Genomic DNA, 14085 nt, shown 5'->3' on the forward strand with positions numbered 1-14085 from the left:
CATAGGAGCAGTGAATATTGCCTCACTGAGGAAGGGTCACAGTTTTTAGAAAATGTTAAGTTTGTTCCATATGAAATAGTTTCAGAGTAAAGATGAACTAGATGTAGATATTTGATGTTTATAAATGTATTTTTATAATTTAATCTCCAAAAACAACAAAAACTAAAATTCTAACCGTGAAACAAGAGTAAAAATACAGGAATTGCTATAAATGTACCATTATGTAGCTTTTGAATTAAAATAAACAGATGAGAATGGCCAGAATGTATTGTATAATTTTTAGACTGTTTTAAATAAAATTAAGTATCAAATCTTTACAAACTGTATTTGGATCCAGCTGTTGAGCCTGGACTGTGCATGCACTTGGAGACAGGCTGTTCATTGTTTTGATTCTACCTTCAAATAGAGACACATGGGGAGCACCATGGTGCTTTGCAACACTGACAGAAGCTACATTCCACCAAAGGTGTGTACACACAAAGGGGGTTAAGCCGCTCCCCTTTCAATCGACTGCATCACAGGATCATTGGCAAATTCTTTCAGAGCTTTTTCTACTCGTCAGAACAAGCAGAGGCACAACGTCAGCAGAGAGGTCAGACACAGGCATCAAGTGAGAGCGGCAAAGTTTTGGTGAGCAACAGCAGGAGAGAAATACAGGTTTTGAGAGTCTGAATTTGAATTTCAAAGCAAAACAGCAGATAGGCCAGTGAGTAAAAGAGAGGGAGAAACACAGAGAGAGAGACTCATACACACGCGGAGGGGTGTGTCATAGCAATTTAGTTCCTTAAGGAAGTAAAACTCAACATTATCTTAAGACAGGGTGGTGAGAACTGACAGAAGCGCTGCAGGAGGGCTGTTTTTATGGCTTTTGGTGTTTTTGTTGGTCAAGATGAGGGTACTCTGTTAAATTAACTTGCCTGTGCTGTCAAAGTGATACACAGAGCGGAGGGAGAGAGACATCTGACACACAAGGAGGGAGGGGGACTCAGCAAACACTCAGGTAAGACATTTCTGCTATGTTCCTTTTCCGGTAAAATATGAAAAATATGAAGCTATCTTTTTACGTTCAGTAACTTTCAAATCAGTTCAGACCAACTGTGTTATTACTGGCAATGAGCAAAGACAGACTCAGTCCAGGGATGACTGGAAACTGAGCGACTTCTCTCTACTTCCCCATCTTGAGTACAAGTTGAGAGATCTGTTCACACAGTCATGCTGCAACAAGTAAAACTGACAGGAGCATATGTGGAGCTCACATTTTTGTTTGTACAGGCTGAGAGCGAAATCTCAAGGAAGTGGACTTTGGCAACGTAACTGGTTGGCTTTGATTTGTTGACGGTTATAAGATACTACTAAAGACAGCAACAGGTTTCGGTGTAAAACTGTGGAACTCAAGTAAAGGACAAATACTCGGCTTACTGCTCTGTTTCGCTTCCCGTTCAGTGCAGATGTGAGGAAGGCTGAAACTGCAACTGCTCGAAAGGTTGTGCAATTTTGAAAGAGATACTGCAATATGCACATTTGAAAGATTTCAAAACTCCTTCTTGTCTGCTTCTTCATCTAAGTATAGCACAAATCTACTATAAAAATAAAATGATTTTTAAAATTAATTTGTTAAAACATTATGTGGGTGGTTCAACAGAAGATGAAGTTATACAACAGTTTGAGTGAAAAAAGGAGCTCAAACTAGAGGTCTGTGCAGTGAAGTGACGACTCATCCAGGCAAAAGGCTTAGCTTTTATAAATGTTTTCTAAGTATCTTCATTATTATTGTTATTTCATGTTCCCTGGTTGATGACAGGAGAGCATTTCTTTGTTTACAACATTCACCATTCTAACACAGTGAGAAACCTTCCAAAAATGTCTTCCTTGTTTTTGATATGTATTTGATATATCACTGGCTGTGAGGTGCTTCAGGTGGCCACCTTGTCACTTTTAAAGACTTCATTCCTTCATTAGTCCTGGGAGCAGTGCTGAATGATGCTGATGACATTGAAGTTAAACTAAAAAACATTTTTGCTTTCTAAGAAGAAAGTAAAATGGAGTTTGGATAAATCAGAGGCCTCATCTGAGTCTTCTGAGAGTACTTTTTTTTTACAAACATGAACTATCTGATGCACACAGGTTCATACATGCACCCAAACACTGTAGCTCAATGCTGGAGACATCTGAGGAATGCTAAATATTTACCTCCACTGCTTGCCTTGATGGCCCCACTATTCACTACACTTGCTTTGACTGGCCATGAGGCCCAGCTGCTATATTCCTCACTGACTGAAACCTTATCTATGTGTGATGGTTCCACCTCTGCTTATTGTTGTTTTCCCTGCAGCACTGCACACACTCGTCAATCCCAACAGGCATCAAGAAGGGAAACAAACACTTAAACATGTAATGCAGCCACTCCCTGGCGAATGCCAACAAACAGTCTGATAAATCCTCGAAGGCCCTCTTCTATCCAATTGTACCAACAAATTGCTGCTCAGCAATGTCCATTAGAGAAAGGTGTTTCTTTTTCTGTCGCAGTGCTTTATTGTAACACAGGAATGTCTTAAAGCTCTCAAAACAACCTCAGAGATTCTCAAAAAAAAAGAAAAAAAAGTAGAAACAGTAAAAACTAAAAAGATGGAGGTTGCAGCGTGTGAAAAACTGGTTGATGACCGCTCACTGCACACGTCTCTCAAATCCCTGGAGTCTTTTCAGCAAATAAATGAGATTGAAGCACAGATCTTAAATAGCTATCACAGTGCTCCACTTCCATTATCACTGTTCAGGAAAATTAATCTAATGAATGTTTTTTAATTCTCCACAGGCATCCCAAAGCATTTGAAACAAAGCCAGCTATTAGCAAAATGAATGATTCTGCATGTAAATGAAACCAACTGAGATTATGAATTTTACACCAGTTTTACACAGGTTAGGGATAGCAATTACGTGCATGGTTTTATCAATAAAACACTTAATGTAAGTGGACTGTTTCTTCATTTACTGCTGACCCTTCATGATTATAGCTGGAAAACATCAGGGTTTACAAAACAGCATCTAATATACACAAAGAGGGACAAGAGAAATGCAATAAAGCAGCCATCAGCAAGCCATTTAGCTCACAGGTTAAGGGCCACAAGTTGCTGCTAATGCGCAGGATGTTACATTATCAGGATAGCTGATGTATGCACCGAACCACAGTACTGAAGTCAACAGCTTAGTACAGTGTGCCGCTCTTTCCGTTCTTGCCCTAGCACTGATGTAACGTTAAAACTGCACGCATGGACCTGTCGCAGTTATGCAGCCTTGAAGCTACTGTTAAATTCTTGCCCACACAGGCAAGAAGTGGGAGTTAGTGGAGAAAAATGCACTTAAAGATATAAGGAGACTGACTCTAAATTGTGGACACAGTGAACTTCTACACATATACAACTAAAAACACAAAATTATATCTTTGGATGTTTGTTTAAGATAATGGTATCTCTTTGCAGATTCTGTCTTAAACACATAGGATTACAATGAGGTAGAAACTACGCTAAACTGATGCATGTCCACAATTAATGAATAAGTTATCTGCAAAGAAACATAAATTTAAACTATTTAAGGTCCTTGAACAGCTTTTACTTTCAACATTTTTAAATTGCAGCTGTCTTCAATAAGAAAATCAGATAAATATCAGGTGTCCCCAATATGTACTCAGTTTGTTACGTGTTTAAGTTGTTTTTTTAAATTATGATTAAACAAATTGTTTTAAATGAATAGTTACAGCTAGATGATGTTGAAAAGGATAAAAAACTGATTTCACAGTTCTGTCAGGATGTGTTGTGTTCATGCTGATGGTTTCCTTGGGGGGATCTCCATGTTGGATGCTAGGTGAGGTTAAAACCTCTGTGGAAAATTAATAGTCTCTGCCAAGTCTCTTGATGGTATCTTTCCCTTTTGTTATCATGAGTGCACAATGCATACACAAATATAAAGAGCTTTTAAATGCTTCTATTCTAACAAAGTAAACAGATTAATGTGGTAGAGCGGTGTAGATGTTTTGCTTAATAGCAAAATACGTTGGGTTTTAGATTTGTTAAATCTAGATAACCCTAACTCAAACCCTTAACTGACTATAACTCCATCTTTCATTAAAATAATTTTATGTTTATTCTAGCAAAATTGTTGACAATGTTATTTCATTGGTAGTTTTCTATTGTGCGGTTAGAGGTGTATATATAAAGTGAAAACAATAGATTGACATACGCAAGCTCTTCCAAAACCTAGAAACTGTAATTAATTTCTGCAACTTGACTTTAAAGCACTGTATCAGTAAGCTGAAATGTTCTCAAGCAGAGCAGTCAATGACTTTGCTGATATTTAATGCAATAAACAAATGAGTAAAATGCTTTTTCATTTTCTCTGATAATTCAGGCAACCATGGAGGCATTCAACTCCAAGGATTTGGCCATGAAGGCACAGAAGAAGATCCTCAGCAGCATGGCCAACAAAAGCACCGTCCAAAGATTTATTGACGATACCACTAGTGAAATACTGGATGAGCTGTACCGGGTTTCCAAGGAGTACACAGGAAATAAAGGAGTAGCTCAGAAAGTCATTAAAAACCTGATCAAGATCGCTGTCAAGATTGGTGTGCTGTTTAGAAACAACTGTTTCAGTGAGGAGGAACTAAAACTAGCCCAGGAATTTAAGAAGAAGCTCCATACCGGAGCCATGACAGCCATCAGCTTCTATGAGGTAAACCTCCAGATACTAACAAAACAATATGCAAACTACATGCAGCAGTTAGAGATCCAGCTCATAACCATTTTGTTCCTAACTGATTACAAAAAAGGCCTTATACATACCAAATATGTTGGCAAGAAGCAAACATCAAGCATACACTTCTTGCTTGATGTCATGGTAAAAAGCATAATTAAAAAAACTCAAACCTGCTTTATACATAAACTGTTATAACATCAAACAGGCTGAAGGAATTTGAGAATACTAATTTTAGTGAGTTGTTCTCAATGCACTTGCTACCCCAAGACAAGGAAATAACAGAATTTAAATTACATTTTGAATTAGTTTTCCTTAAATTCTGATAGTACCATAAAATATTAAGGGCATTTGAGTCTAAACATGTTCCATTGCTATTTGTACTGTTGCTCTCAAAAATCTACACACCATTGTTAAAATGTCACTTTTGTGATGTATGCAAATAGTCTACACATAAAATTACACATATGATGTATACCGTAATTCAACTGAAAAAAAGACATGTTAAAAAAATACAAAAATGTACTCATAATCTGCCGACATAAACCCAAACTAATACGTTTGATTCAATTTCTGTACCTAATTTTGTTTGGTTTACAACTCACATCAACTATATGATGTCTGTTTAAGTTAAAATTTTAACTATTGTAGTAGGATTTTACTGACATTTTCTAATATGCGTTATTTTTGCTGAACCATTATTTATAGACATTAATCTACAATCACTTTGTAAAAAGGGTATCAATCAAGTGAAATGTACAAAAAATTCAACAGAGAAAATCAGAGATGATCCTCAGTAAAACATGGGACAACTCTGACATTACAGAAGCCCAATGTTTCACAAATATTAATAAAAACAACACAGACTGAGGGAAACGTGATTAAGGAGGCTACTAAATGTCAACACCACCACTGACAGACCTGCATAAATTTCTGTCAGGTGCTACCTGTGTTCTAGAAATTTCATATAATCTCCACATGTCTGGAGTAATGGGCAGGGTTTTAAAACAAGATGCTTTTAATTCCAAACAAATAATTTATGCCAGACTAAAGTCTCTCCAAGCTGTGGCAGAATGTGCACTAGAATTATGCGATAATGAAACACAATTTGAACTTTGGGCCACAATTCCAAGAGAAAAGTTTGACACGAAAGCAATACAGACCCCAGTGTCATCATTGTCAGGGGTTACGTTTCCTCAGATGGAATTACATTTTTTGACACAAAATTCTGCAGGAGTCTGTGTGAAAGATTAACATTTTATTTTTTCAGGATCATGGTGATAGCAGACTACAGAATGGTGTCATGGGAAAAATACTGAAGTTTTGGAAGAAACTAAAAATATGTGAATAGACAGTCTGATATGTTTGTAGAACTTCTGCCAAGCAGAGTGGGAAAATATTAAGTCAAGTTGTGAAATGGTAAAATAATCAAAAGGTTGTTTAACTTAGTATTAAAGATTGTCCTTCTAAAAGAGTGATTTATTTTTTGCTTGAACCACACATGATAAATGTTCTACTATATGTGTAAAAAAGCTTGAAATTACTCATAGCTTCACTTTAAATAAAACAAAAACTTTGCACTTAAACTTTCTAAACATGTGTATACTTTTGAGAACAACCATATATGATCTTAATTTTGAATTCGAAATGAACTTCAAATTTGAAGTTAGACTGTTAGAAAGATTTCACTTTTTGTGCACAAGAGTTAGTTCTCTAACAATGTATCTGTTGACTGATGCAGGTGGACTTTACCTTTGATAAGACTGTGATGTCGGACAACCTGACAGAGTGTAAGGATCTTCTGCTGAAGCTTGTCAACTCCCACCTCACCTCAAAATCTCATGATCGCATCAGCCACGTCTTCAACCATTACTCCGACCCTCAGCTCCTGACCAAACTATATGACCCAAGTGGACCCTTCAGACCCCACCTCACTAAAATCTGTTTAGGACTCAACAAACTGGTAGAGGATGGGACGATATGACGTGTGAGGAACATGCTTGCATCATACAATGGGAGATAAACAGGAAACACACACTTAAAGACTCTGAACTGGTGGACAAAATTTCTCTTTTGCTGAGTTGCTGAGGAAAGGCAACTTAATACATCTGGTTTGAAAACAAATCTGGTTCCCCTTAGCTTTCAGAGAACATATCTGATGAAGTCAAAAGTCAGGAAAATGATATCTCAATTGTACAATGTAGAGGGGGCACACACATCCTGTGTAAGTAAAGTACATAAAAAATAACTTGAACTTCAACAGATTTAAACTGTTATCAATGGTCCAAAATATTGTTGTTTTATATTTGATACTGTATTTTTTTTTTTTTACTGAGACCTAACGGATGTGTACAATTGTGTAAGAAAAATGAAACAGCAGTTCAAGAGTCTTACCAAAATGGACAGAGATGCCACTGTGCTGCAACACCGCCATCTGGTGATTAACCTGTGATTCTACAGAAACAATGCACTGCTTACTGAAATATGGAGATGGACATACAAGTAATAAAAAAGGGAAATAACCACATAACAATTACAGGAACAGTTATTCTTATCGCTGCCATTGACTGCACAAACATTTGGTAAAACTGGAAAATTGACAATGGGAAAGTATTCACACCTACTGACTTTTTTCACCTTACATCATGTTACAACAACAATCTTTGGTATATTGTTATGAAGTCTTTGGTTATAGACACACACAAAGTTGTATTCAGTGATTAAGTGAATGATTTGGTTTCAAAATGTTTCAACAAATGAAAAGTATGCCATACATTTGTATGCAGGACCCTTGACTCAATGCTTTTTATAAAAAAATCTTTGCTGCAGAAAAAATATATTTTTTCTTCCACAGCATTTCAGTATAGCTAGATCCTGCTTTCCATCAACTCCGATTTACGTCAGAGAAAAACATCCCCTTAGAATGATACTGCCACACATACATATTCGCCTTAACCAGATGGTCAGTTAAGGGCTATTGCAATATCTCTGTAGGATTGCCTTTGTGTCATATTCTTTTAATTTTTAATTGATATTTTGAAGAGTGAGATATGCAAACCCTGTGATATTGTTTTATTGCCAAATCCTTATTGAAAGCTTGTGAACTACTTTGTGTTGGCCTATAACCTAAAATCATGATAAAAAAATGACGTTTGCATTTGAAACATGATAAAAAAGTGAAAAAGTCCAAGATGTATTTATACTTTTGTAAGGAACTGTCTCTTCTGGCTATGTGAAGTTTATCATTTTTGTAATACGGTAAAATTTCACAGAAGCACCAAAACTGTAAATGTTCCAGCAATGCAGGAACAAATATTAGTTTATTAATCGTTGAATCACATAAAATAACAAAATGAAAAACAAAGTCCTGGCAAATAATAAAAGATGCTGTCAAAAATATCCTAAAAACATATTTCTGTGATTTGTCTCTTTTTTGTGTTAGCAGCATACAGTGTCAACCTGTTTATGCTCTTACTGCTACAGTGAGAGTATTTGCATTTCCTGGGTAAATGATCAGGAGTGGAAAATGCTGCATTTCCATATGCAGACATATGACTGAAGCATCATGTGACAAAATCCTCATGTCCCTATTCTCTGTAGGAACAAGCCAAACAGTTACAGACAAAAAAGAGTTTTCATACAAACTGTAGGTTCCCACAAATAAATATGTGCAATTTTACTGCATTTCTACAACAAATTTTAGTTATTGACTAAGTAAAAGGATTTTTAAACTTTACACAGCAGCACTATTAGTAGAGCTCTTTCACCTTTCTGCAAATGTCTTGACCTGCAGTCTAGTCCCTTCACCATGTGTCTAGTGTTTTTTAATCATCAGAAAGACATTATTATGTCACAGTTCAAAGATCTCATCTTCCCTTTCTTTCAGCTTCTTGGTGAGCTTAGTGGTGGTGAGGGGGACTGCCCCAAGTTGGGCTTGCTGCTGAAATCTTGATGATGAAATAACACTCTGTGACCTTGTTAACGGACGCCAGTCTGAAGTTGTGCTTGAGCAAGCTGCTTCTACGGCTGCAACACTGTAAAAAAAAAGATAAAAAAGAAACAGATGAAAGGAAAAGCTGAAATGAATCAATAACATTTACTTTGGGAAATACTTTATAAATATTCTCAAAGTCTAACTGTTGTTTAAAGTATCTGGTAATATATATTACCAGATACCACACACACATGCAATCATTACAACATCATCTTAGCCAACATACATAATTAACATATGCTAATTTATGGTTAATGTAAATGTGCAGCTGCAAAGTTCAATACTGACAAAATAATTGGTAGTTCTATGGTATGTGAATGGAAATGTGCCTTTTGATGAGATTACCTTTAAAATAAAATTTGTTTTCAGTAAATGGTGTCAATTTAAAACAGTTATGGTATAAAGACATGGTAACCAAAAGTACCGTTTTTCTGCATCTTTGCATCCTCTGGCTGCAGCCTCCTTAGACTGGGTGATCAAGTTATCCAGTCTTTTCAAAAAATCTCCAGGAGTAAGGTCTGATGCAGGTTTTCTATAATCCTCTGTATCACAGTTTGTCTTTCCTTGTTTATGGTCTTCCTCAGACGAATCTACCCCATTGCTGTGGTCATTCAAGTCTGACAGGACTGGGATTGACAAGGATTTCTTCAGGAATATTGAGTCGTTGGTGTACAGTCTGTTTGCTCTTTTGATTAGCTCAACCTGGAAAATATATTGTCTTTGTCAGGCTTGAAGATATTTATCACATTTAATCAAAGCTTGTAGGTGCATCTCAGTAGATTAGAATATTAATTTATTTCAGTAATTCAGTTCAAACAGTGAAATTCATATAATTATGATTACATATAAATAAAATATGTCAAATGTTTATGTTCAATCATTCAAATAATACAAATTTAAAAAATCATTTTCTCAGAAAAAATAATGCACGTCCATATTTTATCCAGCATATGCACTTAAGCCCAGTTATTATTATTTTTTTAACAAAAGTTTTCAGCTAATTAGCATTATTGGGTCTCTGCTTTACTCCATACATTCTCAGTAATGTTTCAAGTCAGTTTGAGTTTGCTGGAGAATCGGTAATTCTACGTCTATTAGACAAACTATTACTCTTGACAGGGTAGACAGGTTCCAAACCATGCTAGAAAACGTAATCAACACACCCATGAAGTTTGTTTGCATTTTAGAAAAACATAACTTTACAACGGTATTTTGTTAGGTAATGAAATGCACCTGTACAGGTTTCTAAAGTGCTGGGGGGTGCATTGTGTTTTCCAAACTACAGAAGGCAGACAGTCATTTCAACGTTTCATTCTTGTTTTAACAGTACATAATACTTACAGTCACGCCATACTTTAAAGCCAGACCCTGAAGGGTCTCCCCTGGTTTAACTGTGTGTTCAATGACTTTCTGGCGAACCGGAGAAAGCGAAGAGCTAGTTAAGCTGCCATAAGATCTTGTTCTGCTTCCGCGAAGCAGGCCGCCTCCCCCGGATGGCAACGACGCTCGCTCCCCGGACATATTCCAGAAACATTTGGGTTGGTAAAAGCCAGAATGGAGGTAGAATACAGTTCCCAGTCACCTTTACATTTGGTAATCTCATAAGAGGGTGGGTTTCTTTCAACTAGAACGTATGCTCAAATGTTAAACTGGCAGTTTAATAAACCAGGCAAGCTAAGTTGTCAACTTAATCTACGTTAAATCCTGTTTCTGTTTTGTAAAACCTGTTACAATATCAAAGAACAAAAGTTGGTAAATATACCTAGCAACTATATATCCTTTCTATTAAAACATTAGTTAAATGCAAACCTTACCTGCCTATATAACATTTGAAAAGTTGCTCTGAACCCGTAAGAAATAATATTTTTCTATTCCACGCACGCAGCAGCTATGTGTTGCCATGGCTGCCGTGTTGAGTGATTGGTCACATGATTCGTCACAAACGCTGCATTCAAGTCAGTTGGAATAAATCGCTATGTTTTGAGTTCGTATAAGCATTAATTAAAAATAACCACACATCTAATACTAATAGTTAAAGCAGGTACTAAATAATATTTACGTTTCTGTTTCTTAACTATCTATTGGAATTTAATATAGTAATGTTTTGTAATTAAACGTTACTCAGATGTTAGTAGATTTTTTTTCCCCATTTGACAGTTTTTTTGCGAACGCATCACGGCTATTGGAAGTAGCTTATTAGCTAATCTGTTTTGAAGCCTGTTTTTAGGTTACTGCTCTATTTATAATGTCGTTTAAAAGAGAAGGGGATGATAAAAGCCAGCTCAATATTCTGAAGGTAACAGCTCATTTAACACAATTTCCCTTGTGGTAAGAATGTAATGCAACTGACGTTAAAGGTTAAAGTTAGCATCTTTTTGCTAACCACAGTGTATCGGTTGTATTACGAACAGTTTAAAATATTTGTTGATATCCAAATTTATTAAAACGTTTTCCAGAAACGTCGTGTGGCAGACCTTTTGTCTAATTTTATTCCGGAAGATGAAGCGGCTCTTATGAAAAATGGGAGGTAAGTTATGCCTTAAAACGCGTTTGTAACTGAAATCTAGTGGATTTAAATTGGTACAATAACAGCTGTCTGTTTGATTTCTAGATACACTTGTCTTATATGCTCCTACCGTCCCGTGTTTGATACGGTAGACATGCTGACAGTCCACAGGCAAGGAAAGAAGCATCTGGAAGGTGAGGATTCCCAAACAAAAATTCACTTTAGGGAGCAATGATTTCATTCCTTTTCAAAAACAGGTTTGAGATTTTTTTTTATTTTTATGATTAGCATGTTAACTTGTCAAGTTTTTATGCTGTGGGATAATAAAAATAATATAAATTTCATAAAGTTTTTAATTTCCATCATGCAAAACCTTAGCACAGTAAAATTGTGCAACATCTTGTATGTTTATATTGTAAAAAGAACATTTGCAGGCCTTCTTTTATATCAGTGGTCCTATTGGTACCTTACTTGAGCCAGTCAGCCATCAAGACATGGATTCCTTTGACACCTAGAAATTTTGTTCATAAAGGTTATAAACAGAGTCAGTATCAAGCTCTCACCAGGAACAAGTCCAACTTTAAAGGAACATTATGATTAAATAAACATTTAACTGAAACTCTATTACATTATTGATAAATGAAAAATACCTTCATATAGTATTTTGACAGTCAATGATAGTCAAGATAAATTTCAACTCATTTAATCAGAAAACAGTTTATTAAAGCTAGTCTTAATGAATAGCATTTTTTTCATTTTAGTTATACCGATATGGTGAATAGTAAATGTCAACGTTCTTGTAATTCATTATATTGATTTGTTAGAAAGCTGCATTCTTTTTTCCTGGTGCGTTTTCAGGATTGAAAGCGTTCTACGGCAAGAAAGCAAAGCTGAAGAATGAAATATCGAAAAGACAACATGAAAACTATATCCAGTCTGAAGAAAGACAACAGGTTGGTGGTTTTCTCCATGTTCACTCTGTTCTGTGTTCACCACTCAGCCATAACATTTTAACACTGTTTGGGTCCTCCTTTAACAGCCAGAGCCTCGTGGGGTTACCTGGGGACCTTCGGTTAATGATTCTTGTGAATGCTCTTTAACAGTTTGTGGAGGATAAATAATCTACCTGAATGCAACAATTTAAGTTTTCCAAAAAGAATAGAACTCTAAAACTTAACTTTGAAACTTTGACATTTTCATAGCATTTTTCTCAGGTTCACATGCTATTGTTTTTGCATCACAAGCATACCTACCATTGCTAAAAAAAACAAAAAGCAAGCAACTATAATTTGTGTCACATTGTTAAAATAATCATAAGAATATGCAAAGCTTTTTATTTATGTAATTTATTCCAGGCTTGGCAGTTAAACTCCAGGGAATTAGTTTTGAATATAATTACCACGGTACATATGAAGATGTGTGGGAAAAATGTAGGCAGTAGTCAAATTTACCAGAGGGCAAATGAATCATCATCAAAAACAACATGAGCTCAACAAGCTGTCCTTGACTAACACTTAAATCATGTTGTTTTGTGTGAAATGTGCTACGTGGTGTCTCCGGGAATATCTTCTGGCTCTGACAAATTGAACCCTGCCATACATTTTAAAGCAGTTTGGTGCCTGAATGTTGCATACTAGCAGATTATTTACCAGAATGGTTGCTTCAGTGAGCTCATAGCAGCATTTGAGAGAGAATGTAATTTAATAAAAAGGGTTTTGTTGTGCTTTCAGGAACCCTCCAGTTCAGCCCCTTTACTGGCACAAACACAGAAACTCACCCATCATGCTTTACTGAAGACTGTCCCCTATAACAGCTGCCACAGAAAAACCAGGTGTGTCTGTGTGATGTGCAGTCCCCTTTTATTTTATTCACACAATGAATAGCTCAATTTAACCTATAGCTTCTGTCATTCTTTCCAAGTACAAAACCTGAAAGAAGACCTATGAGTACTGGCTCAGGTGCCTCTGGAAACCTACACAGCAAATCTCCATCTGCATCCTGTAAAACTGAAGTTTCAGAAATATCAGCAAGCAACAACGATGACTCTAACGCAGGTAAAGTCTCACTGGAAATTAATGTGCTAATGTTGTTTCATTTCTGAAGTTATTAAATTTTTTTGATGATGAATTGTCATCAACATTAGTCAAAACAGAAGACCTGGCTGCATTAACACAAGCTGCAGAACCTCTAACAGCACAGAGGAGAAGGGAAATGGAGCACTATCTCAAACTGAAAAGGTGAAAAATATTTTTATTATTTCCTCTTATTGTTGGAACCAAAGCAAAGCGATTACATTATGTGTTGTTTTTTTTCTTTTCTGAGTGATGGGTGGGTGCAAGATCGTAAAGGCCAGTGGGTCAAAGACGAGAATGTGGAGTTTGACTCAGATGAGGAAGAACCTGCACCGCTTGTTCCCTTATCTACAAGCTAGTGTCACAACAAAGAGCTGTGAGACGCCTCGTATTGTACCACAGTGGTACGCTTGAGCAACAATTCTGTTTTGAAGAACCAGAACTCGCGTCAGTGGAGGACATTGTGAAACTAACTAAACAATTTTCTGGTCTTCCATCAGAGCGTGTTTCTTTTTTTTCTGATTCTTTAAAATCTTTTTTTCACATCCACTGCAGTGGGCTGTTAAAGCAACTATGTTGTCTTTGTTTTCCTTTTGAACCTTTATGACTGCAGTGTCTTGCTTGATAAGGTGTTGCAACTCACCAGCACTGCCTTCATGTCAACAAACATGTTTTGTGGGCTGAACCCTGCTGGTATGAAATAAAGTCACAAGAAACAGGAAAAAAACACCTTGTGCAAATGTTTGCACAAGGTAAATTCCAAATAA

The 14085-nt window shown here is 36.3% G+C and overlaps 3 protein-coding genes across 4 annotated transcripts; 2 read left to right on the forward strand and 1 right to left on the reverse strand.

Moving 5' to 3' along the window:
• The first annotated feature begins 554 nt into the window (after positions 1–554).
• On the forward strand, positions 555–8158 carry LOC102237679 (tumor necrosis factor, alpha-induced protein 8-like protein 2 B). The gene is made up of 4 exons (XM_005799441.2): positions 555–630; positions 932–1000; positions 4402–4725; positions 6488–8158. Exons 3-4 carry the CDS (start codon positions 4408–4410, stop codon positions 6728–6730), a joined length of 561 nt encoding a protein of 186 aa, XP_005799498.1. The 5' UTR covers positions 555–630; positions 932–1000; positions 4402–4407; the 3' UTR covers positions 6731–8158.
• lysmd1 (LysM domain containing 1) lies at positions 8031–10283 on the reverse strand. Its single transcript, XM_023331365.1, has 3 exons — positions 10082–10283; positions 9165–9442; positions 8031–8780 (listed from the first exon to the last, which is right to left on the reverse strand). Exons 1-3 carry the CDS (start codon positions 10259–10261, stop codon positions 8597–8599), a joined length of 642 nt encoding a protein of 213 aa, XP_023187133.1. The 5' UTR covers positions 10262–10283; the 3' UTR covers positions 8031–8596.
• scnm1 (sodium channel modifier 1) lies at positions 10245–14085 on the forward strand. 2 transcript variants are annotated; one of them, XM_023331364.1, is made up of 8 exons: positions 10245–10300; positions 11197–11267; positions 11352–11440; positions 12105–12199; positions 12977–13077; positions 13167–13300; positions 13390–13483; positions 13569–14085. In XM_023331364.1, the coding sequence occupies exons 1-8, from the start codon at positions 10295–10297 to the stop codon at positions 13675–13677; spliced, it is 699 nt and encodes a 232-aa protein (XP_023187132.1). In that variant the 5' UTR covers positions 10245–10294; the 3' UTR covers positions 13678–14085. The 2 variants fall into 2 exon arrangements, with proteins under 2 accessions (XP_023187132.1, XP_005799500.1); XM_005799443.3 differs by lacking the exon at positions 10245–10300 and adding an exon at positions 10861–11036.

The sequence above is a fragment of the Xiphophorus maculatus genome, chromosome 3 (assembly GCF_002775205.1).
Source record: "Xiphophorus maculatus strain JP 163 A chromosome 3, X_maculatus-5.0-male, whole genome shotgun sequence".
NCBI classification, from domain to species: domain Eukaryota; kingdom Metazoa; phylum Chordata; class Actinopteri; order Cyprinodontiformes; family Poeciliidae; genus Xiphophorus; species Xiphophorus maculatus.